The sequence below is a fragment of the Bubalus bubalis genome, chromosome 18 (genome assembly GCF_019923935.1).
Source record: "Bubalus bubalis isolate 160015118507 breed Murrah chromosome 18, NDDB_SH_1, whole genome shotgun sequence".
Classification (NCBI taxonomy): Eukaryota; Metazoa; Chordata; class Mammalia; order Artiodactyla; family Bovidae; genus Bubalus; species Bubalus bubalis.
Genome location: NC_059174.1, coordinates 13,613,972 through 13,626,000, shown reverse-complemented (window position 1 = coordinate 13,626,000; position 12,029 = coordinate 13,613,972). Strand labels below are relative to the sequence as shown.

At 60.6% G+C, this 12,029-nt stretch overlaps 1 protein-coding gene across 4 annotated transcripts in view; it reads left to right on the top strand.

Annotated features, from left to right (window-relative positions):
• Positions 1-12,029, top strand: part of PIEZO1 (piezo type mechanosensitive ion channel component 1) — a 56,758-nt gene that overhangs the window by 26,813 nt on the left and 17,916 nt on the right. For all 4 annotated transcript variants that reach the window (XM_044931162.1, XM_044931161.1, XM_044931160.1 and 1 more), the window contains exons 2-5: positions 3,341-3,436; positions 7,909-8,031; positions 9,041-9,098; positions 9,222-9,360. In XM_044931162.1, coding sequence (XP_044787097.1) covers positions 3,341-3,436; positions 7,909-8,031; positions 9,041-9,098; positions 9,222-9,360 — 416 coding nt within the window. The remainder of the gene's footprint in view (positions 1-3,340; positions 3,437-7,908; positions 8,032-9,040; positions 9,099-9,221; positions 9,361-12,029) is intronic.

Genomic DNA, 12,029 nt, shown 5'->3' with positions numbered 1-12,029 from the left:
GTGGGAGCTGGGACCGATGCAAAACTCTTGAGTCTTAGTTGGCCTTCAAGACCAAAAGCTGTGCCTCCTCCTCCAGGCAGCCTGCTCAGATGCCCTGAGTCTCCTGGTCCTGCAGAGTCACAGTGAGTCCATGTCCTTGGCATTTAGACCAGTGACTCCAAGGGCGGGTATGCAGCCAGGAGTCTACACCAAAGTCCTGGTCTCCCATCCGAACACCCTTGCCCCCAGGCACCTGATTTCTTTCTCTGAACAAGGGAGCATGCGAGAGCCACCCTGGCTTCCCCCAAGAGGCCAGTTTGCCTCTAGTCTCTGTGTCCAGGCCCGCCCTCTGTCACTCTTGCTCTGCTATCCTCTCGCCCCAGGCCCTGATAACAGGAAGGGAAGGTGGTCTGGGAATGTGACCTCAGCCTCTCTCATCCTGGCCCAGGGCTGCCCTGCTGGGGCTGGAGGCCAGTGGGCCCACAAACCCTGGGCTACGTTCCCAGCTCACGTCCCCTGGGTCAAGTCCAGGGCTTGTCCGGGCACCAACTGCCTGTGGTGCCAGTTTCCTGGTCGGGGGACCGTCTCTCAGCCTGTCTCTGCGGGGCCAGCAGCCGGGCTGTACTCCTGGACACCCCAGGGTCTCTGTTTCCTCATCTGTGTTGGCAGTGCATGCATGCATGTTAAGTCACTTCAGTTGTGTCTGACTCTTTGCGACCCTATGAACTGGCCAGGCACCTCTGTCCATGGGATTCTCCAGGCAAGAATACTGGAGTGGGTTGCCGTGCCCTCCTCCAGGGGATCTTTCTGATCAGGGATGGAAGCCGCATCTCTTACATCTCCTGCATTGGCAGGAGGGTTCTTCACCACTAGCACCACCTGGGACACTCTCTTTCTCTAGCTCTCTGCCGTATCCTTATGGAGACAGGACTCCCGTTGGGCCCACAGCTCTGCGTCTAATGAATGAATGACTGAGGGGTCCTTGTTCCCCCTCTCCAGGGCAGGCCCTATGTGGACTCTGGTGCCTGGCAACCATCTCAGGGTAGGGCAGTGCCCGGCAGCACCCACATGGGGTGACTGTATCCGTCCTGTCTTCCCATGCCCTCCCTTCTGACCCTTCGTCTCTGATTTCCTGCTTTTGGCAGAAGGAGCTTCTAGATTCTTTTCCTTCTGCTTGGGCTGGGGAAGGGGCAGAGGCCCAGCTCCGCATGCCTTGTAGCCCCACTGGTGGCAGAGGAGGGGGCTTGGGTGGCTCCTGCCCTTCTGGTTCTGGTCTGAGATCCTTCACTGATTTCTGGGACCATGTATTCTTTTATTTTGGTAAAATACACTTAAAATGAAGCTCACCATCCTAACCATATAACTGATTTAGTTACTTGACCGCACCGTGCAGCATGCAGAGTCTTAGTTCCCCAAGCAGGGATGGAACCCCTGTGCCCTGGGAGTGTGGAGTCTTGACCAGTGGACCACCAGAGAAGTCCCCTCCTTAACCATTTTCAAGTGGATGGTTCGGTGACATTAACTGCATTCTCAGCATTGTGGAGCGGGCACCACCACCTCCAGAACCTTGCGTCTTCCAGGCTGCAGCCCGCATCATGAAACTCTGACTCCGTCTCTCCCCACACCATCCCTCCAGCTCAGGGTTGGTGTCAGAACCAGGAGCTCCCCAGGGCTGCACTGAGCTAGCCTCCCTATCACGGGCCTGTGCGCACTGTCAAAGGGGCTCAAGTGCTTGTCCAGCGCTGTTCTCCCTGGCGGATCAGAACAGGAACACCTCAGTACAGAGACCAGCAGGATGCACCCTTAGGAGCAAATTTACCTGGTCAGATGCGTGGACATCACCTGGCTGGTGCTGTGGGTGCAGGGGGCAGAGCCCAGAGGGTAAAAGTGCGGCCCTGGAAAACAGAACGGAACGTTAGAAGCCTTTGCCATAAATGCTCTTCCCTGGTCTTCTCAGGCCAAATCAGATTGATTTTTTGTTTGTTTTTTATGCAACTGTGTAATTGTGAGCAGTTTTAGGCTTTGATTGAGCCGGTCGCTATGGCTAGTATACCTCATGGAAAGAGGCAGCTTCATGTCAGGGTGCTCCGTGGAGCAGGAGAGCATGGTGGTGTCCAGAAAGGAAGACTGCTGATCAGAGTTCAGGGTCGCAGCTCTTCCCGTATGGTTCTCCAGGTTACCTTGATGCTGGGGTGGTTGGAGGGCTTGGGGACTGAACACCCAACCTGGCCCTGTTGACTGCTCTGGGGAGATGGTGTGGCCAGGTTCAGGTCAGCTTGTCTTGGCCCAGGACGTCCAGAGGGCTGTTAAGCGGAGGTCCAGCTATTGCTGGGTTCACGGTCCCCACCTGGGAGCCTGAGGGGTGAGAGTGGAAGTGGAATAGCACCCCCCAGGAGGCCAGTCTGAGCAGGGGGGTTACCCTTGTGCCACTCTGCTCAGTCACGATGACAGGGCCATGACGCTGGACCGTCTAGGGATGAGATTGGGTCTGTGGTGGGTACTGGCACCCGTATCTGTCCACTCTGTCCTGGGCTGGTGGGGGTGGTGGTGGGCAGGGCCAGGTCACTGGGGCCACTTGCTGGCCGTGGATTGAGGAGTGGAATGGGCAGAGGTGGCTCCAGGCCAGGGGCCGCTTTCAGGGATACCAGTACCCTCTGGGCTGGTAGCCTGGCTTTCCTGGCCCAGCTCCCTCTCAGGCCCCTGGGAAAGGCTGAGAGGGCTGGTTTCTGGGTGATGAGCCCCGAGCTGGGACACTTGGCATTTCCCCAGCCTCCCCAATCCCAGCATCTGCTGCACTCTGTCAGGATGGCATTGGGGAGGCTTCCGGGAGTGAGTTGTGGATGCATGCATGGCTTGAAGGGGTCATGCTGTGGTTCCCCTGGGAGACGTGATGGGGGACATGGCCACGGCCCCAGGGGGTGCACGAGGGTGTCCAGGAAGTGGAAGTCGGGCAGGAGGGAGGAGATTTAGAGAGCTAGACCCCTAAGTCAGCCGTGCTGTATGTTGCCTGGGGACGTAAAGTCTTACAAAGGAGAGAAAACAAGTGGGGAGGTTGTCAAAACTTCCGTGTTGGCCCTGGGGGCGGGGGGCAGCTCTGCAGGGTGAGTCCTGCTACACATGCAGCATGAGGGCCCCCTGCTCAGTGTAAACAGAGCCTGACGTAGGTCAGACACGGGGCTCCCAGGGCAGGTGACTCGTCCTGCATCGAGTGTGGTCTCTCACATGTGGAGGGAGGTGGGCAGCCTCCTGGGGTGACAAGCACCGTACCTGTGGCGGGGAGGCTCGGGGCAGCAGCTGGGGTGTGGGGCTGGCTGTCCTCCCTTGCCGAGCAGCCCTGATGACTGTCCCGTCTCCTCCGCAGCCTGCCTGTTCCGGGTCAACGCGCTCTCCCTGGTCTACCTGCTGTTCCTGCTGCTGCTGCCCTGGTTCCCGGGCCCCTCCCGGCACAGCATCCGAGGTAAGGGTGGGTGGGGCTCGGTGGGGGTGGGGGTGTGGATTCAGGGGTCTCAGAGCTCTTTCTCCAGATGCCCGGGGCAGGGGAGAGTTGGGCCATGGCTGAACCGGGTAGCGGTTATGTTCTCTGTGGTTGAAGAGCCACTGGTAAAGGATGAGTGGTCCTAGGTTCATTTTTCATGGTGGACCCTTGGCTGTTTCAGATCTCTGTTGTGACCTCATATTGCAGGGCTGATGCCGTGTTCCTCCGGCCATGGGCTGGGCCACCTTCCTGCCAGGTCCCTCCCCTGACTCCCACCCGGTCCCAGCACTGACCTTGCAGCCCATCTGACCTGAGTGGCTCTGGCCAACCCTTAAGTCCAGCCACCTCACCAGCGCCCCTGCCCCACTGTGTACTCAGGCTCCATCCATGTGTGCTTGGTGCTCTCTGGGGCGGTGCTTTCCTCTGACCACCTTGTTGTCAGGGTAACTGGGTGCCCGGCGGTCCCCACCTAGTTCTGAGCTCCTGGAGGGTGGCCTCTGAGTCCACCAGGCGGACAAGATGTGTGGGAAAGCCTGTCAGGGTGCCTTTGCCCCCAGGGCAGTCTGCACAGTGGGGCCAAGAGAACCGGCTTATCTGAGAGGGGCTGAGAGCGGAGAGGATCCCCGAGTAGGAGGGCGCCCTGCCGCCTGTCCTGTGGAGCACAGACAGGTCCCTGTGAAGGGGGATGCAGACCTGCAGGCCGACAGCACGGGGCGCGTGGTTGAGGATCCCCTTCAGGCCGGAGTCCCACCAGCCACTCTTGGGGTGCTTCCGGGTCAGTTTTTGTCCTGGCTTTTCAGTAAGGACAGGTGCTGTGGATGGCTCTGTGCCCCATGGGCAGGGAGGCCCTTAGGTTTCCCAGGGTGAAGAGAGATGCCCAGGCTTAAAAGAGGGTTCCCAGGGAGCACGTTGTCAGTGGTGTGACCCCCATCCCATTCCGGACAGAGGTCATGGAAGAATAGCCTGGCAGGGATCACCAAGACCGCCGCAGGGAGCCAGGCCCATACCTGCTGCCCCTGGGAGGTACTGGCGGCAGGCTGGCCGCCCAGGGCCTCAGGTGTGTCCTGTGGCTGCAGAGACCACCTCACACCCAGCAGCCACCCGCAGGTCCCTGCTCACAGTCTGGGAGTCAGAGTCCAGCATGGGCTTCTTGGAGTGAAAACCCAGGTGTCACCGGGCTGGTCCCTCCTGGGGGATCTGGGGAGAATCTGGTTCCTGTTTCCAGCTCCTCAGCTCGGCGCCCCTTCCCCATCATCCAGGTTGGCAATGGCCAATTGAACATCACCCCCCATCACTCTGATTGGGCCCTCCTGCCCCGTCTCCATGGTTGGGACCCTGGAGTGAGACTGGGCCTGCCCTGGGTGGGGGTGGTCAGGAGCTGCCCTTGTTTAAGGTTAGCTGCTTGGCACTCCTGGTTCCCCTTTGCTGCATCAGGAAATGTTCACAGGGTCCCAGGATTGGGGCATGGGTCCTCCTAGAGGGGTGTCAACCTGCCTCCCACAGGGTCACAGGTCCCCCTCCCCGGCCTGTGGTGTCTGGTCAGACTCTCTGCTCCCGTGGGCACTGGTATGGGGGGCCCCTGACCTTGGAGTGCAGGGAGAATTCAGGGAGGGGTCCCACACAGGTGTAGGGCTGGGAGCCACGGGGGACCCCAGGCCACAACCCTGTATGGCTGGCTGTCCCAGCCCTTCCCCAATCCGCAGCTCGGGCCAACCTGGGAAGACTGGGCAGTCAAGGCCCTCCCCTCCTCTCCGTGGACCCCGTTCCCAGGGTCTCAGCTCTGAGCTGTTTGTTCCATTGTATTTCATGCCCTGCAGTGATGGGGAACACTTTCTTCTAATTGGCGCTGGGAGAAGCACAGGCTCTCAGCCAGGGCAGGAGTCCAGGGTGGGGAAGGGTTAGGGCGCTGGGAAGACTCGCCTGCCTGACCTCCCTCTGTCCATCTGTCTGGCCTCAGAGGCCCTTCAGGGTCAGAGAGGCTGCTGGGTTTTTCCAGGTGGGAGAGAGGAAAATGTGAGGCCCATCCATGCCTGAGTGCCTGGCCACAGGGTCATGGTCGTGTTGCAGCTGGGCCTTGGCGCCAGCTCTGGGTGGAAGGTCTGAGGCTGCCCGGGTCCCCTGTGGGTGCTGATTCCTGGCTGTATTCTCACGTGGGTGTCAGCTTGACCCCAGCTCCCTGTGCTGGGCAGAGGGGTGTCCACTTCAGTGCATCCTCAGGAAACTTCCAGCACTTCCTCAGTCACTTTGCTGCCACTGTGGGCCACGTGCCCCAGCAGAGCACAGCCTCAGCAATAGCTTCAGGGAAACCTGAGGGTCAGCTCCTGTGACCTGATTAACAGGGACTTAAGGAGCCAGGCCCTGCAACTGCTGTCCAGAGAGGGTGACTTCCCTGGAGCCCTGGGCTCTGCTCTGACTTGGGGGCCGTGGACAGGAGGGCCTGGCGGGCAGACCTCGTTCACGTCGCAGAACGGCACCCCAGGAGGACCCAGTGCTCTTTGGAAGAGGTGATGAGAGGCTCTGTTGTCCTCCGGAGACCTGTGCCCTCCTGCCTGTGGGCGGACAACGTGCCAGGTGTGGCATAGCAGATTCCCAGGGCCTCGAGCTCAGGCTCTGACCTTCTCTGGCCCTGTCCCTCCATGCCCCCCAGCTCTGGACCATCCTCCCTGTGATAGGGCCTCAGATGAGTAGGGGACTCCCCTTCCCTCAGCACCCTTCACCCAGTTCATGTTGGGAGGGTGAGGTCGACCAGCAGCTCAGCATGGTGCTAGAGCTGGGTCCAGGTGGGCACCACACTCACAGGGGTCCCAGGCTGCCCCAGAACAGGGTCATGGGAGTGGGGCTGTCCTGGAGTGTTTGCGTACTGAGCGGTCAGATCAGGGAGGTTTGGGGCTTGAGCCCCAGTGCCTACTCTGGTCAAATGCTCTCTGCACCCCCTACAAGCTCCCTCTCCTCCACGCCTGAAGCCCCAGCCTCCCAGCCCCATTTCCTGCTTCTCCAGAGATTCTGGCCTGAGTGGCACCCTGGATCCTTCAGAAGGAAACACTTCTGTGTGACCCCTCCTCTGCACGACAGAGGTGGGGGTCGCCTGCCCACCAAGGCAGGGCACCATCCTTCCACCACGCTCCCTGTGCCCTGCAGGCCTCACAAGACCAAACGAGTGACCCCAGATCAAGGGGAGAGGCAGGCAGGGCTTCCAGCAACTGCAGTGGGTGGCCCAGGACCCACACACACCGCCCCACCCTCTCAGGATCCCCACACCAGCCTGACTGCCCTCCACCCTCTGAAGTTAGAGCTGCCTCCCGGCCTCACCCAACACTGCTGTCAGCCATCCCGCTACCCTCTCATCCTCCATCCATCATTCCATTTATCCACCCATCCTCCCACCCACCCATTCACTTGTATATCCATCTTCCACCTGTTGATCCATCCTTCCATCCATTCACCCACTGCTCTATCCATCCATCCATCCATTCCCATCCATTAACCTCTCTGTCCTCCTATCTATCCATCCATCTTTCCCACCATCCTTCTTCCCATTCATCCATCTCTCCATCCTCCCATCAATTCCTCATTTACCCATCCATCCATCTTCTCATACATCCAATCCATTCATCTGTCCATAATCACAGCTGCCCATCCATTTATCCAACTTCCCATCCTCTGTCTTCTCATTGACCTTCTGCCATCCATCCCTTCTCTAATCTATTCATTCATCCATCTATCCATCTCCCATCCATTCCCGTGATACATCCTCTCATCCATCCAGTGTATCCTCTTCTCCATCCAGCCATCATCCATCCCTCCGTCTGTCCCTCCATCTGTCCCCCATCCATCATGTGAATTCCTGGGGTACAGTCGCCTCTGGGAATCTGAGGCTTTGTTCTGTGGGCAGGTTTGATAAGTCCTGTGGTTGAGTGTCAGACAGGGTCTTCCCTGCATGGTGCATGCTTTCAGCCCACATTGAGGGTGAGGCAGTACCATGCTGCCAGGGTCAAGTAGCAACACAGATGTTTGCTGGATATGTGACCAGACCTGAAGGTGGCCTCCGGCCTGAGGGGACCTTTCCTTCTGGTGCTGGCTCTGACCCCCATGTCCCATGCCCCAAGTAGGGGGAGAGACTCAAGCACTGGCAGGCTGGGTGTGCTGTGCTCCACTGATTCCTTGTTGTATGGCTATGGGCAAGTGACTTCACCTCCCTGCGCCCATTTCTTTGTAAAGTGAGGTCACGATAGCTCAGGACCATGGGGCAGCTGTGAGTGATCAGTGGGATGGTGTAGGAGGGGTGTGCTGCCTGAGCTCTCTGCTGACAGACCCTGGGTCCATGATAGGCTGGTGGACACAGCCTGACTCAGGGCTGAAAGCCAGGGCTGACTGGCCTTCACTGGTCTCCGCCTCCCAGTACTCCCACAGGCTCAGCTGCGTGCTGGCCTTACCCCTGCCCACTCTGCCTGCAGGTCACACTGGCCGCCTCCTCCGAGCCCTGCTGGGCTTCAGCCTCCTCTTCTTGGCAGCCCACGTCACCTTCCAGATATGCCTGCATACTGTGCCCCGCCTGGACCAGCTTCTGGAGCCAAACTGTGAGTCACTAGGGGGCCTGGGGGGATGCTTGAGGGCAGCAGGCCTGGGGGAGAGCCAATGGTCTCCCTGAGCTACCAGAGGGCCTGGGCAGGGTTAGGGAGCCTCACATTCTTCAGCAAGGTCAGCCAGCCTCAGGGGCCACCCTGCCTCACCCAGGCTTTGTCTACCTCTGAGTGTCTATCCACTATTTATATCCAGTGCAAATGGGCCCAGGTTAACTGCCCCAGTAACAGGTGGCCATGGGGCTGGGCTGAACACCGGCAACACCAAACTGAGCCTGGCGTCTGGCTCACCGGACAGCCCTGGTCTTCTCAGGCCCCACCTGCTCACATCTTCCTCCTGAGCCATTGGAGGCATAGAGGCTAGGCTGGGGGGACAGGGGTGCCAGCAGACCAGGTGAGCTGCCCGCCCACCATCCTGTACCCTTTCAACCTGTGGACAGAATCTCCAGCTGGCACCCAGCCCTCCCACCTCCACTGACTCCAGCACCCCAGTGTGCAGATGACAGAGCCCTGGGGTCCCATCCCCATTGCTCGGAGGAGGGGTTTCCCACCTCCATGTCCCGCCTGGATCGTGGAGGGCAGGATGTCCCACCTGGCTTCCCATTTTCATTCTGTGAAGATCGTGTGTCTCCTGCAGCTTAGAGACTGGAAGTCAGGTGCCTTGAGGGCTCTCTGGTCCTGGTGGCTCTGAGACCAGGCTTCCCATGTGTGCCCCCTCCAGCTCCCAAGGAGCAGTCAGCCTTGGCCAACAGACCTGAGAGCCCTGCCACGGCCACACAGCGCCCAGCTGGGCTGTGAGCCCCATTCCACCAGGCAGAACTAATACACCTCTGACCTACCAGACTTTCCCTGGCTGGGCTTGTTTCCCCACCAGCATAAGCAGCATTCTTGAGCAGCCCTGGAAACCTGGGGGCCTGTGGCTTAAGGGCTTCTGAGGGCCTCTTGGCAACGAGAGGGTTTCTTGGCACCCACCTGCCTGACCTGGTTCCCCCACCTCTCTCTGCAGGCAGCACCTGGGACACCATCACCTGGGACACCATCTCCCGGCTCATTGGGGTCACGAGGTGAGAGTCCTCAGTCTCCCTCAGGGATTTCCTGGGCCTGAGGTGGGGGCCTCCAGCTCCTGGGGTGCCCCCACTGGCCCCAGCCCCACTAAGCCCACCATGGGCTCTCCCTGCCCTCTACAGGCTGGACCTGAAGGACATTCCCAATGCCATCCGCCTGGTGGCCCCTGACCTGGGCATCCTAGTAGTCTCCTCCCTGTGCCTTGGGGTCTGCAGGCGCCTCACGAGGACAGCCCGGCACAGCCAGCACGTCCAGGAGCCGGTGAGGGCTATGGGGCACCCCAGGTCCCAGCCGTTTGAGGACTGTTGTACGTCCTCTTTCTTTCTTTCTTTTCTTTTCTTAAACAAACGTGGACATTTTAGTTGTAAAAGCCTGTATGTGCCCACCGTGGAGAGACGTGACAGCAGCGGAGAGGTCAAGTGTGTGTCCCGTGGGGCACTGGCATCGCAGCGTACGGTCCCAGAACGTGCGGGGGCTGCAGGCAGCATCTGCCCCAAGAGCTGCTCCTGAGGAGGGTCTTCAGGGATGCAGGCCACAGGGAATCAGTGGTGCTGGGAGGCCGTGTGTGTGGCTGTCAAGGAGCATCTGGGGACTGACGGATGGACAGACAGACAGATGTTTGAGGAGCACCACCCACAGCAAGGGCATCGATGGGCTTGTGGACAAGGCAGAGGCTGTGTAGGCAGGAGGCCTAGAGCAGGGCCCTGCATCAGAGTCCCACCCTGGGTCTTTCCTCCATGTCCTCTGGTTGAAGGCTTAGCTCTCCTGTCCCTGCATGAGGGCTGTAGTCTTGAGCCCCATTTGGGTCCCACACTCAGCCTCAGCCTCTGTCAGTAGGACCTGGTTTCCAGGGCTGGGTCAGGTCTGTGATATCCAGGGTCCCTGCCCAGGAGGCGGTGGGGGACACAGGCTCACACCCTTAGCCCCAGTGTCCTCTGGTCAGGCTGCTGATGCTAGTGGAAATGAGGGCCTCAGTCCCCAGAGAGGGGGCCCTTCCTGTCACAGACTGGGGTGGGGCTCAGCCTGCAACTGACTGCCCATCCCCTGAGTCCTGGGGGACAAGGCTGGCACCCCCATTTCACAGGGGACATGGGGCCTGGAGGTCAAGCGGCTTTTCCAGGTACTTGTGGGGGTCGAATGGGGGCTGGGGCAGCCCCCTGACTGGCTGGCTCCCTCCATCCCTATGGCATGTGGCACTGGCAGGCACAGGGCAGCCTCTGGTTTCCTCGTTAGCAGAGCCAGGGCTTCCAGGAACAGCTCGGACGGGAAGGAGCTAGCTGATTCCCCATGCCTGGGTCAGAGGGAGGGGCCAGCCCCCCACTCCACCCTGCCCATCGCCCCTCGGACCTCAGAGCAAGGCATCACAGGCACCCAGCATTTAAGGTCTGAGCCAGAAGCAGGCACAGCACCCCTTGCGGACGACCCCACCTGGCAGGGCCATAGTACATGTGTCTGCGTGCATGCGCCCATCCCAACTTGGCACACGTGTATCCATGGCTGCCCTGCATTTCAGATGGGCTGCGGTGGGGGGTGCGGCCTGGGGGACTGGCCAGGGCAGGCTGGACGCTGCTAGCGGCCCCCAGCACCTGTCCTTTCGCCCAGCAGCTGCTTCTGTTCTTCCCACACCCAGAAGCGGTCATTTTCCACGGCAGCTTTCCCAGAGCTGGGGCCAGGCTGTGGGCGGAGTGAGCTCAGGCCTGGCTGCTGTGCCTTCTAGGGCTGACCCCCCACCCCCATTTCCCGACATAACGGGGGGTATGTCCCTGGGTACCACTCTGACCCCAAGGCTGGGCCTCCTGCCCTGCCCTGTCCCCTCCACACTAACAGATATGGCCCAGCAGCACTCCCTGGGGCCTGCCCAGCTCCCCACCTACGTTTGACAGGCAGAAGACAGATTCAGAGAGGTTAGGGGGCTTGCCGAGGCTGCCCAGTTGGGAGATGTGGAGCTGGGGTGTGACCAGGGCTCCTGGCTCCCCCACGCTCTCAGCCTGGACACCGAGGGCTGCCTTGGCCAGGACAGGTGAGGCACAGGCCAGCGCCCACATCTCAGGTGGAGACCCAGGGCCTGGGCTTCTGACACAGAGGCTGTTCTTTCTGCCTCCCTCTGGCTCCCCAATTCCAGGAAAGAGTCTGTTCTGGGAAACTTTGAGGCAGGGCCAAGGAGACAGACCCTGGTGGGTCTCCGTGCCTGCGGACAGGTGAGGCCAGTAGGGCTGGCCAGGGACACCCAGGAGGCCCACCTCACTCTCCAGATGCCCCATGGGCAGCAGAATGAGAGCAGGCTGTCCCCTGGCGCAGTCTCCCCTGACAGTGTGATCTGAGTCCCCCCAGCCCCAAGCCTCCATTGCCGTTCTTATAAGGAAGGTGCTGTGGGCCAGGAGTAGGGTGTGGAGCTGCTCTGTGACCACAGAACGAGGAGCACCTGTGGTCCTGGCATGCGTCCACTGGGGACACCCACTGGGGCGCTCTCAGGCCAGGGGCCTGGGGCACAGATGCATGAGCCTGTGGGCTGCCCTGTCCTCGGGGCCCCTGGAGCAGGTGGGAGATAAAGAAGACCCACCTGAGGGGCACCTGGGTCATCTGAGCGCCAGGCCTTGGCAGGCAGGTGTCACTGCTGCAGTGGGCCACGTCCAGGAAGGCCTCCAGGGCTGCGAGGCCATGGGAAGGTGGTGGGCAGACCAGGCATGGAGGGCAGCACTGGTGCACACAGGCTAGTGGCCCTGTGACCTCAGAGGGCCAGCAGTGGGTGTTGAAGGGGGGCCAGGGAGATGGCCACAGGGGTGGGCTCCTCCCTCCTCCCTCTCCGTCCCCCCTCCTCCCTTTCCCTCCTCCCTCTCCCTCCCTGCCCCCTCCTCCCTCTCCCTCCCTGCCCCCTCCTCCCTCTCCCTCCCTGCCCCCTCCTCCCCCCCTTCCTTCTTTCCCCCTCCCGC